The 12,606-nt window shown below is 40.4% G+C and overlaps 1 protein-coding gene across 1 annotated transcript in view; it reads left to right on the top strand.

Annotated features, from left to right (window-relative positions):
- Window positions 1-12,606, top strand: part of MOCOS (molybdenum cofactor sulfurase) — a 222,387-nt gene that overhangs the window by 26,589 nt on the left and 183,192 nt on the right. The window contains exon 3 of the mRNA XM_061995353.1: window positions 311-377. Within this exon, the coding sequence (XP_061851337.1) occupies window positions 311-377 (67 nt within the window). The remainder of the gene's footprint in view (window positions 1-310; window positions 378-12,606) is intronic.

Genomic DNA, 12,606 nt, shown 5'->3' with positions numbered 1-12,606 from the left:
CAAATATGAATATGCATTCTGTTTGTCGTTTTTCCTACTACATCTGTGCATACCCTTTTTAAGGGAACTGCATAAGTATTAGTAAGAGATCCAGCTGAAGTTTCAAGGTTTGTCATAACTGCTTTCTTCTCTTATATATCCCTAACCTGACTAACTGCTCTAAGGAGCTTTGGGGCATTGCTATGAAGTATATGTTAAATCTTTCTTTGTCATCTTTTCAGACTAGCTTGGTGTAATACTTCCATAAAGGAAAAAATTCACAACAAAATTGTGATTAATGATTAACTTCTAAATCTCTCTTGTCTCCTAGGCAACCCTCACAGTCAGAATATCAGCAGCAAGCTGACTTACGACACAATCGAGCATGTCCGATACAGGTAGAATAATCGCTCTTTCAGATGTTGAATGATTTACTTCGTATCTTTCAGTTTGATTAGGCCTTTGCTATTTTGATGAATTTGATGTGGTGTCATTTTCACATCTGTTACACCTAAAGTAAATAACCCCATTTTAAAACACAAGGCACATGGACAGTCAAGTGTTGGACATTCAATTCTTCTTCTCCTAGATGGCCCAGTTCTCAAAGTCCTGTAGCTAAATTAGTGCTGCAATGTAATTCTGTAGTTTTAATTAGATACAGAAGTTGGAATCTCAAAAGCGATTATTAGTAAGATGGTATGGTAAGATAGTAAGGTGGAACTAAGTGCCAGGACATGGTTGAAATTCAGATAAAATGAAATAATGCATAATGGCTTGTGGGAATTTATAAAGAGCTTATGGGAATGTAGTCATTGTTTTAAAGCAGGTGCTAACTTCTGTTGGACTAATAAAATATTTTTTTAAAAAGTTTTACTGTAATTTTTAAGAGCAAAAAGAAAAATACAAGGTAAAATTGAGTGTTGGGGCATTTGACTATGTGCAAGTGTAGTGGTTTAGGTCCATCAGGGAACAAAAGACAACGATTAGCCTCAAGTACCAAAGACCTGAGGACTGCCAAAGGGCAGGGAGAGCTTAATTGCCTATTAAAGTCCAGGACAAAATAGACCAGACCACTTCCCCGAGGATGGGGGAAGAAAACAGAAAATAATATATTGCAACGCCAACTAAAGCATAACCATGAAACCCCAGAAACATAACAAACATAACACAACACAGAGTGGTACAATGATGAAGAGTCTGACCAGCCCTTTAAGACCACCTTCTCCCCACTCCTCCTCTCTTCCTGGGCTCAGAGCCCTGATCCTGTTGTTTTTACCTTCTCCCCCCTTGAACGGCCCAGTGGGGCAGGGAGTGGGGGTTTCAGTCAGTCTGTTCCTGATAGCTTCTGCCATTTGTCTTTCCTCAACAGGTGGACTCTGCACCAGTCCTCCCTGCAAGTCCATGGGGTACCTCACACACAGGGCAGCCCTACATGGGCTGCTCCAACATGCATTTATCCCAAAGGCTGCAGCTCCTCTCTGCCTCTCATGTGGGTCTGCTCTGCGGCACACAGGCTCTCCACCATGGCCGCCTCCATACAGTCCCTTGCCAGGCTGGGTGCACTCACATGGAGCTGCTGGTGGCTCTCAGTCCTGCCATGGCCCTTCATGGGTTGCAGGGGTACAGCCTGCATTCTCACCACGGCTTGCAGAGGGGTCTCTGGTCTGGTGCTCCTCCTTCCTTTCTCCTTCTCTGACTGTGGGGTCTATATGGTCTCTTCCATCTACCATTCTTACACCTCCTCCCAGCACTTCAAATTCCCATCTCTAAATAGTGATGGCAGAGGCGCCAGATTGGCCCAGCCAGGCCAGAGGTGGGTGTGAACCCAAGAACTGGGGGAGAGTCCAAAAACTCTTTACTGGGTCTTCACTGCAACCTGCTTCCCCTGTTACCAAGCAAAAGCTGCTCCTTGCTAAACCATGACAGCAAGAAAGTGAAATGAATCTTTAAATAAGGTATCTTCATTCTTGCCAATAGTTTTCACTATGAATGCAAATTGAGTACTCGTTTTTTTTATTTTAGTAGGTTTTTTTAAGCAACTTTTGCTATTTATAAAATATATCTGTATTAAAGAATACGTTTGCTTTGAGTTTCTTTGCCTGATATAATGGCACTCTATGCATGAAAGGAAGTGTCATGGACTCATTCTTTGTTGTATCATTTTCCTTAAAAGCAAAGATTTTTCCAAAATGCATCACCGAATTCAGATCAGTAGTAAATGTAACTATAGCATTGGTATGTTTGTAGTGGTAATGAAGAAACTCTGCTTTACATCTTTCTGCTGCGTTTTCTCTGACTGCACTTTCATGAGGATGTAAAACCCCATGATTTCTAGCTGGAAGATGCAATTTATTGTAAACTTTTCCCTGCCCCTGCTACCAACTTTCTGGAGAAAGTGGTTTTACTTCTGCAACCCTCTCTTACAGGATGCATCTGTGTGCAGGTTGACAACCTATTAATGTAGGGCCAAATGAAAATAAAGAGACTATCTATGGGGAATAGCTGTTTTCAAAAACAGATGCTTACAGCCAGGTACAACTATACCTACAACCCTGCAGAATCTCCTGAGCATACCTGTGTGCTCACATGAAGCGTTAACATTCTGGTTTCCATTAACTTTCAGTGATATTTCAATGTTGACATTTCATCGTTCTTCTAGAAAGTGTAGCTCCTTTCTAGATTAATTACAATTGTATTCTGTCTTCTTCATCGTTAGGCACTAAGGAAATAGACTTCACAGTGCAACTTGTATTGATTGTTTTTAAAAAGCTGACACCTTCAGCTTGTTTTATTTGGATCCTGTTTTAAAAAAGGCATGAGACTTTTATGAGGGCAGGATGGAAAATGACAAGAATCCTATAGGGAGGAAAAAGAAAGCCCTTGCATCCAAATGAACATTTTCAGTATTGCACCTAATAAAATTTGTCACCTACCCCTATAGAAATTCAGCCATTATTCCCCAATAAAAATTTTAAAACCATAGTCATCAAAAAGACGTATGATAAAAATTCAGGAAGAAAATGCCCCAAAACCACGGTCAGTAAGACAGCTATCTAAAAGGCAATAAAAATATATTAAAAATCTATACTTCCATACCATTCCAGCTAATCAAAATAAGCAATATGACAAGACAGGGAGACAGGTGGCTCTGTTGTACATCATAGTGCATAGACTGGTTTTCCTCAGTGAGGGGATAATTCAGTGGTTAGTTTCAGAAATCTTAGCATGAGTTACTTCCTTACAATTCTGCTTTGGGCACTTTGCTCCAGCCAGAAGTATGGCTTTTTTCAGTGTTTGACTGCAAGACAACATATTGGGTTTTTTTAAAGTTTTTTTATTTGATTTTCTAATGAGAAGACACAAGCAACTAATTAAAAATAAACATAAAGCTTAATTTCTGATTTACATTTGTTGATATTGGTGATAGCAGCATCAAAATAGATTTTTCTAATCTGGCAGTATACACTGTTCCACAAAACAAAGCTGTATGAATTGATTTTGCCTTCGTATTTACTTGACAGGCCAAAATAACTCTTAGAACATGGATTTGCAAAAAAAAAAAAAAGATAAATAGTGAAATGTTTTAGACAATGGACGCTTGTTATGATTTATAAAATAACAATAATCAAAATAGCTTACCTCTTGATCAACTCATGAACAGTGAGAACGAAAGTAAATATTTCATTCTTTAAAAATTCCTTGACTACTTGAAATGAACTGCTGAGAGATTTTTAACAGTGTGTGTGTATTTGCCTTAACATGACTGCATATTAATTACATAAGCTGTATTACATGAGTAACACTGGAAAGAGGAAGCAAGAACTGTAATAAACCTTACTGCAATGTATTAAATGTATGCATCAAAAGATTATAGGTCCTTTTTATGACTATGCTTATGGATGTATGGAAATGCCACTTCTCCACTTCCATACAGCTAAAGAACATGAGTGCAATGTCTCCTTATGATCCTGCAAGTGACGCAAGTCAGAAATTCACTGCATTGAGTGTTAAATAACCCTTTTCTTGTATGCAAGCATTTTAAAATACTAGCTTTCTGAATATTTTAAAACATTTTTCTTTTAGGTCTTACAGTTGCAATATCAAATAGTGCAGCTGAAATTTCAGTGTTGTTTTAAGTTTGTTATGTGTTTAAGATATACAACAGGATATTTTTTCATTTAAACGTGGTGTTGAATTAAACAGTTTTGATATTCATCCTTGAACTTCTAGGTACTATGGAATGTTAAACTTAAGCCTCCTTTGGGAATTCAAATTTATATTTAAAAAAAAAAAGCAAGAATTTTCAGCTAAGATTTCAGTACCAGGCATCTCCCAGACTATTGTAATATGTATATCATAGAAATTTCTCACTGAAGCTAAAAGGATTAGACATTGAGCTAAACGGGATCAAATTTAAATACAGAACCAAAATGTATATTTCTGTAAAGGCCTCTCTCAAAATATGCCATCTAAATGAAGTATAAGAGGAGAATGATCTCCATGGCCTGTGTATATAAATGCTGTCTATCATTTAATTTACGTTATATTTGTAGAAAACATTTCATGACAGCAAGGTAAAGCTTTATATTCCTTCTAAAAGCCTTGCTTATGAAATACATTTCCATTCCAAGTCCTTCTTTTAAATTATCACATGTTCTGAAATGACTCTGTGTGCAAAGTAAAAAAATTTTCTTTATTCACAGGTTTAAGCAGTTCTGTGTCTGAAACTAGTAATGTTAAAACCGATACATATATGAAAGTTGGTTGACCTTTCCTACACAGTAAGAAACAGTAGATACAGTATCTGCGTAGTATTGATTTGTCCTTTGCAAAGGTCATGGATGGGAGACTGTATAGATGAGTGACATCTGAGCACTGAGTCTCATGCTTCTTAATGGTACCAATCAACTTGAAAACCTTGCTTCAAAACTAGGATGGTTCAGCCCTTTTTCATGCTTGTTTTACAGTGCCATTTGCAAATGCTTCTTCCCTGATTCCCACTGCTCAGCAGGCCAAGTCTGAAATACTGCAGTCGGTCAAGTCTAGCAAAAGGAAACAGTACTCACTGATGTGACACCGTACGTGGCAAATGGGAGACGTGTTAGAAGATGATTATGAATAATTGATAGGTTTTTTGGAAGAGCTTAATAATAAGCAAGAGAGGTGATCTTTTTCCTCATGGGTCATGAAATGATTTTGCAAGAAAAGAGCAATGGCTTTGGGGCAGATGTCTCTTGTTCTTGGCCACACCTAACGTTTTATGCAACTGTGGGGACCTATTTTTTTAATTCTTATCACTAAAACAAAAAAGCTAGTGGGATGGATAGTAAACTTAAAACAAAGATAAAGGATTACATTTTATAAACAGTTGTTTCTAGGAGTTAGTCTTTTGTTGGATTTACTCTCTGCAGTCCTGTGCAAGGTAGTAAAAAGCTTCTACACAAGGTAACAGATACTGCTATTTCTCAATGAACTAGAATATTGGTTTAAGAACCAATGAAATCAGTCTGTTTTACTTTGGAACTTTGCACCTGGACTTTAATCTCTATTTTTATAAATTCAGTAACCATTAACTCGATAAACTGAAGCTTTAGAAAGCAACTTGATAATACTGTCTACTACTCTTCTTGTAGCCAGATTTATACTTTAATGGTTTGTATGAAGATATTACACTAAATAAAATTTGAACATTCATAATCATGCTCTTTGAGTAATCTTTGTGCAAAGAGAGACAAATCTGGCATGTTTCATTTCATGAAAGAAATAAATATTTCAGTAAAATAAATTAAAATCTGGAGGTCAAGATAGCCAGTTTATGAACACAAGGGATGAAATGCCTCTGGCCAATTCTGAGTTTAATTTGTATGGGTCCTGAGAGGATGTCTTTCAAAGAGATCTGAAAAAAGGTGTATACCACCTTTAATTTTTTCCTTCGCAATTCAGATAAAAACCTCAGGAATCTGCTTTTGTATGACAAGAAGTCAACAGAGAATAAGTTTAAAGGTGATCTTGCTGTGCCATTGCTCTCTAAATAACAAAATAGGAAGACTGATATAGGCTTACTTGGATTCAGGATGCCATGTTAGTTATTTTGAAACACACACAGCCTCACTGCCTCCTCAGTTGTTCTTTTGGCAGGGACCTGGTAGCCTCTGTGTCAGTGGAGAAGCCTGTGAGAGGCCACTTGAGCTGATGAATGAGATATTCCAGTTGAAGCAAAATAGATTTATAAAAACAATGACCTTTCCCCAATGCAGATTACTTCCCCCCCCCCCCCCCCCCCTTTTTATTCTCTTTCTTTGTTTCAGCCTTTATATGGAAGTCTTTTTCCCTTTGTAGGCTGTACAATACTTGTACAGAAATGCAGTGTTCCTCCCTGTCCTGGATTTGCATTTGCTTCTTAAGAAGCAGTATAGTGAGACTACCGATCTGTGACTTTTCTGGTAACACTTGTTGCCCTTGCTGTTCAGTCAGTAATAACACAGTCCTGCTTAGCTGTTGGAATATTAGCAGTTCTTTTGCCAGCTCCAGGGGACTCTGACAACCTCATTACTGGCCTAGATGATTATTTGTATTTTAAGTAAGCCTTTTGGAAGGCCAGATACTTAGCACAAAAATAATTTCTGCCATCCCTTGTGTGAATCTGTTGTGCTTGACAACGTTCTTTTGACTTCAGTGCACTTCTGTTCCTCAGCGTAAGTTAAAAAGTACTGAAGAGATGCTTCATTTACTTCAAGTCAAGAAATTTTGAAAGATATCTTGCGTTACGTGTGTTGTCCAAAATTCAACTCATTTCTTTTCTAGTTTTTTGAGGACTGTAGATACTTTCTATTTTGCCCCACCATCTGAAACTTACTCAATGATCTTCTACCAGGAAGTGCACAGTGGATGAAAATATAACCTATGCTGTTTATATCTTATTATATTTTTCATTATAACCCCAAGAAAGACTAATTCATCTACTTTTTTAGAAGCACAGAGATGATTTATTACTGCAGTTTTTTAAAAAATAGTCTCTAATAATCTTTCTGTGAGGTTAGAAAACCCAATATTGAACTCCATTTTGAATCTTATTCGTTTCACTTGTAAAGCAATTGGAATACTTCATCTGTTGTTATAATTAAGCTGTTGAAGAGACACTGCAACATTCCCAAGGGCTTCCCTGGTAGCATCTGTATCTAGATGTATGTGAAATTCTTGGAGTCCTTAAATAATCATAGAATCATAGAATGGTAGGGGTTGGAAGGAAGCTTCAGAGATCATCTAGTCCAACCCCCTTGCAGAAGCAGGGTCACCTAGATCAGGTCGCATAGGAACATGTCCAGACGGGTCTTGAAGACCTCCAAGGAAGGAGACTCCACAACACCTCTGGGCAGCCTGTTCCACTGCTCCGCCACCCTCACAGTGAAATAGTTTTTTCTTATATTTAAGTGGAACTTTTTGTGTTCCACCTTCATCCCATTACCACTTGTCCTGTTACTATCTACTATAGAAAAAAGGGATGTCCTAGCCTCCTGACACCCACCCTTTAGATATTTATAAATGTTAATAAGATCCTCCCTCAATCTCCTCTTCTCCAGACTAAACAGCACCAGGTCCTGCAGCCTTTCCTCATATGAAAGATGTTCCATTCCCCTGATCATCTTGGTGGCCCTGCACTGGACTCTCCAGAAGTTCTCTGTCCCTCTTGAGCTGGGGAGCCCAGAGCTGGACACAGTACTCCAGATGAGACCTCACCAGGGCAGAGTAGAGAGGGAGAAGAACCTCCCTTGACCTGCTGACCACACTCTTCTTGATGCATCCCAGGATGCCATTGGCCTTCTTGGCCATGAGGGCACATTGCTGGCTTATTTTCAGTTTATTATCAATCAGGACTCCCAGGTCTCTCTCTGCAGAGCTGCTCTTCAGCAGTTCGAACCGCAGCCTGTACTGGTGCAGGGGGTTGTTCCTTCCCAGGTGCAGGACTCTGCACCTCATGAGGTTCCTCTCTGTCCAACTCTCAAGCCGGTCGAGATCCCGCTGAATGGCAGCACAGTCTTCTGGGGAATCAGCCAGTCCTCCCAATTTGGTGGCATCAGCCAACTTGCTGAGGGTACACTCTGTCCCCTCATCCAGGTTGTTGATGAAGATGTTGAACAAGACTGGCCCCAGACCCAATCCCTGTGGAACTCCACTGGCCACAGGCCTCCAACTCGACTCTGTGCCATTGATCACCACCCTCTGGGCTCTGTCATTCAGCCAGCTCTTGATCCACCTCACTGTCCATTCATCCAAGCCACACTGCCTGAGCTTTCTGATGAGGATGTTACGGGAGACAGTGTCAAAAGCCTTGCTGAAGTCAAGGTAGATGACGTCCGCTGCACTCCCCTCATCTAGCCAGTCGGTTATGCATTCATAGAAGGCTATCAGGTTGGTCAAGCAGGATTTCCCCTTGGTGAAGACATGTTGACTCCCCCTGATAACCATCTTATCCTTCATATGTTCAGTGATAACATTCAGGATGAGTTGTTCCATCACTTTTCCAGGGATGGAGGTGAGGCTGACCGGCCTGTAGTTTCCTGGGTCATTCTTCTTCTGAAGACTGACATGACATTGGCCTTTCTCCAGTCCTCAGGCACCTCACCTGTCCTCCATGATTGTTCGAAAATGATGGAGAGAGGCTTAGCAATCACATCAGCCAGCTCTCTCAGCACTCTAGGATGCATCCCATCTGGACCCATTGACTTACGAGCCTTAAGCTTGGCCAACAAGTCTTTAACCTCTTCCAGCCAGGGCAAGTCCTCTGCTGTCCTGGCCATCCTGTTATCCTTGCCTGACTGGGCTTCCCGAGGGTCAGCCTTGGCCATAAAGACTGAAGCAAAGAAGGCATTCATAAATAATGATAATTCATAAATAATGATAATTTGCATTAAGAGGTTTTTTTCTCCTATCCAAAAACCTGTCAATTTTGACTTTTCTTTCTGTTGTTTCCTCAGCTCCTTGTTACTTTTTTTTGTTGCATACACTTCATGATCCTGTCTTGACTTTTCGTACTTTAAATATCCACTGAAATGGTTTTATTATAAAGTCCACCTACATGGATAGCTATTAATGTTGTTTGTCTTTTTTATCATTACAAACAGGGGCTAGCTAGTTAATGACATATTATTTCAATATAGATGTATTTCTAAATTATCAGTGAAATTCTAACCTCCTGAATATAGCAATGACTTCAGGAACTTCCATTATTTTTTCTCCAGAAACTGATATGATCTGCACATAGTGGTAAGTTTGGGGCAGATGACGTTACAGTGTGTGATTTCATTACTTTTTTTTTGTCTCAGTTTTGATGTAGTCTGAGAATTATCTTCTTTCCTGATACATCAAGTGTAACATCAAGTCTTCTCATCTCTGATAATGTAATTGGCTTTTATGTGTTGTTTCAGACTATCTGTAGCTCATCCAGTCTTACAGTGCAAACAGATTTGCTTTGCCAAACAATGGCACATCTTTAGAGAGTTCTCTCTCTAATGAGCAGGTTATTTGCAGCATCTGTGCTACATGCTACAGTCCTAACACTGTGGGTTTTTTCTGTTTTGCTGCCCTCTGCAACCTGCTGTCTTGCTGAAATTCTCAGTTAATATCCCATGTCTGTGAGTGATTATTGCCTTTTTTTCTCCCCTCGGCACTGAGATCTCACTCGACCACGGGTAGATGCTAGCTGACTATGTTCATTAAATATATAATGGCTTGTTACTTAGGTCATTGCCTCCCTGCTGAACATTTGAACGTTTCTGTGGCATAGCATCCAGGCTACTCAGGTGATGTGTTTAAACACCAGGGGAAGTGGAGCCAGTGAGAGACTGCAGCAGCAGTGTTGAGTGGAAGGAACTGGGAGTAAGATGTGCAGAGGCTAGGCAGTGACTGGCAAAGGGTAATGGTATGATGCAAACCAACAACTTTATCCTGAGCAGGGATGAAATGAGATTGTGAGTGCCAAGTAAGGGTTATAGGTTGCCAGATTTCAGGAGAAGTGATAAACACATCCCAGCTGGCATAGTTCAAGAGTATGGGAGTGTACATGACCTTCAAGGTTTTTGTGCCTCATTTTGTGCTATTACAGGGTACTTTTTATCAACCATTGACAGCTTTCCCTACTGAAAGGGCTAGAAAACTCCCTCTATCTCTGGCGAATGAGAAGTGTCCTTTTATTTCTTTGCCAAATTTTTATCTTTAGCCCCTTTTAATACATTTGTATAGACGAGACCTGTCTTATTCTCCTGTTTTCATAAGTTGAACAAAATAAGCTCCTCTAGATTTTACTTCCAAGGTATATTTTTTATCCCCCACCCCAATGTCATTGACCTTGTCATAGAATCATAGAATCATAGAATGGTAGGGGTTTGAAGGAAGCTTCAGAGATCATCTAGTCCAACCCCCCTGCAGAAGCAGATTCACCTAGATCAGGTCACATAGGAACATGTCCAGAGGGGTCTTGAAGACCTCCAAGGAACGAGACTCCACAACCCCTCTGGGCAGCCTGTTCCACTGTTCTGTCACCCTCACAGTGAAACAGTTTTTTCTTAAGTTTAAGTGGAACTTTTTGTGTTCCACCTTCATCCCATTACCCCTTGTCCTGTTGCTAGCTACTGTAGAAAAAAGGGATGCCCCAACCTCCTGACACACACCCTTTAGATATTTATAAATATTAATAAGATCCTCCCTCAAACTCCTCTTCTCTAGCCTAAACAGCCCCAGTTCCTGCAGCCTTTCCTCATATAAAAAGTATTCCAGTCCCCTGATCATCTTGGTGGCCCTGCACTGGACTCTCTCCAGAAGTTCTCTGTCACTCTTGAGCTGAGGAGCCCAGAACTGGACACAGTACTCCAGATGAGACCTCACCAGGGCAGAGTAGAGGGGAAGAAGAACCTCTCTTGACCTGCTGGCCACACTCTTCTTGATGCATCCCAGGATGCCATTGGCCTTCTTGGACACGAGGGCACATTGCTGGCTCATGGTTATTTTATTATCAACCAGGACTCCCAGGTCTCTGGACTTGTCTCTGAACTGCCTTCATCTTTCCTAAATGGGTAGCCAAAACAGAATGGGGGTATTGAAATTAGTCATGCAGTAAGGCAAGTAGGAGAATGGTGATTGAGAAAGAATAAAAGATTCCTTAATGACTATGTGACCTGATCAATAAGACAAAAAGTATTATAAAGATAAGGAAATGACATGGGCCTTTCAAATGAGTAGAGGAAACCTGCAGGCATATTGCATTTCCAGAATGAAAGAAAGCACATCTTTGTGAGGATTCTTCTAGAATGTAACAAATTTTTTGGAAGGTGATTTTTTCTGGTTTGTTCTTCTGAAATTTCACACTGGGCTGAAAGTGATATGTGGTCCATAAACTGTTTGATATGATATGAATGGAGCAAAAATGAAAGAAAACAGAGAGATTTTGTACAGAGAAGTATTGTGTAGGAAACCACTTGACTTGAAGAAGAGAAAGTTAGATTAACTTGATCACTTTGAGCATCTGGCCCTTTGAAGCTAAACGCACTAGCTGGCATGGATAGTTTGAAAATATGCAGCAAATAAGTGTCTAAAACTAAAATACACCTTTGTAGTATATGCTGGCAGTATTAATGAGCTTCTTCCAACTTTGTTTGTTCTTTCTTTTGTTTCTCTGTTTAGAATCATAGAATCATTTTAGCTGAAAGACACCTTTAAGATCATCAAGTCCAGCCTTTGTCCCAGCCCACTAGACCATTTCCCTAAGTGCAACATCCAATGGTCTCTTAAACACCTCCAGGGATGATGACTCCACTACCTCCCTGGGCAACCTGTTCTAATGCCTGACAACCCTTTCAGTAAAGAAATTCCTCCTAACATCCAGCCTGAACCTCCCCTGGCACAACTTGAGGCGGTTTCCTCTTGTTCTATTGCTTGCTACCAGGGAGAACAGACTGACCCCCTCCTTGCTTACAGCTTCCTTTCAGGTGCAGCCTCACCAAATCCGAGTACAGGGGAATGATCACTTCCCTACTCCTGCTGACAACAATGTTCCTGGTTCAGGCCAGGATGCCATTGGCCTTCTTGGCCACCTGAACACACTGCTGGTTCATGTTCAGCTGCTGTCAACCAACACTTCCAGGTCCCTCTCTGCCTGGCAGCTTTCCAGCCACTCCTCCCCAAACCTGTAGCACTGCTGGGGGTTGTTGTGGCCCAAGTGCAGGATCCAGCACTTGGTCTTCTTGAAACTCATGGCATTGGCCTTGGCCCAGCCATCCAGCCTCTCTAGATCTTTCTGTAAAGCTTTTCTACCCTGAAGCAGATCGATACTTCCACCCAGCTTGGTGTCATCTGTAAACGTAGTGCACTCTATCCCCTCATCCAGATCATTAATGAAGATGTTAAACAGGAGTGGCCTCAGCACTGAGCCTTGGGGGGACAGCACTCGTGACCACGGATTGGATTTAACTCCATTGATCACAACTCATTGGACCCAGCCGTCTAACCAGCTTATTTCATGCATTCAAGTGTGTTTTAAACTATATTTCTAATATGAAAGATATAAGCAATGATGATGTCTTTAAAATTAAAGGGTATGTTTAAGAAGAAGCCTTTATATCAAAGTTAATAATA

Source organism: Colius striatus, chromosome 4 (genome assembly GCF_028858725.1).
Source record: "Colius striatus isolate bColStr4 chromosome 4, bColStr4.1.hap1, whole genome shotgun sequence".
NCBI lineage: Eukaryota > Metazoa > Chordata > Aves > Coliiformes > Coliidae > Colius > Colius striatus.
The sequence above is the reverse complement of the archived record's forward strand: the minus strand, read 5'-3'. Positions and strand labels throughout refer to the sequence as shown.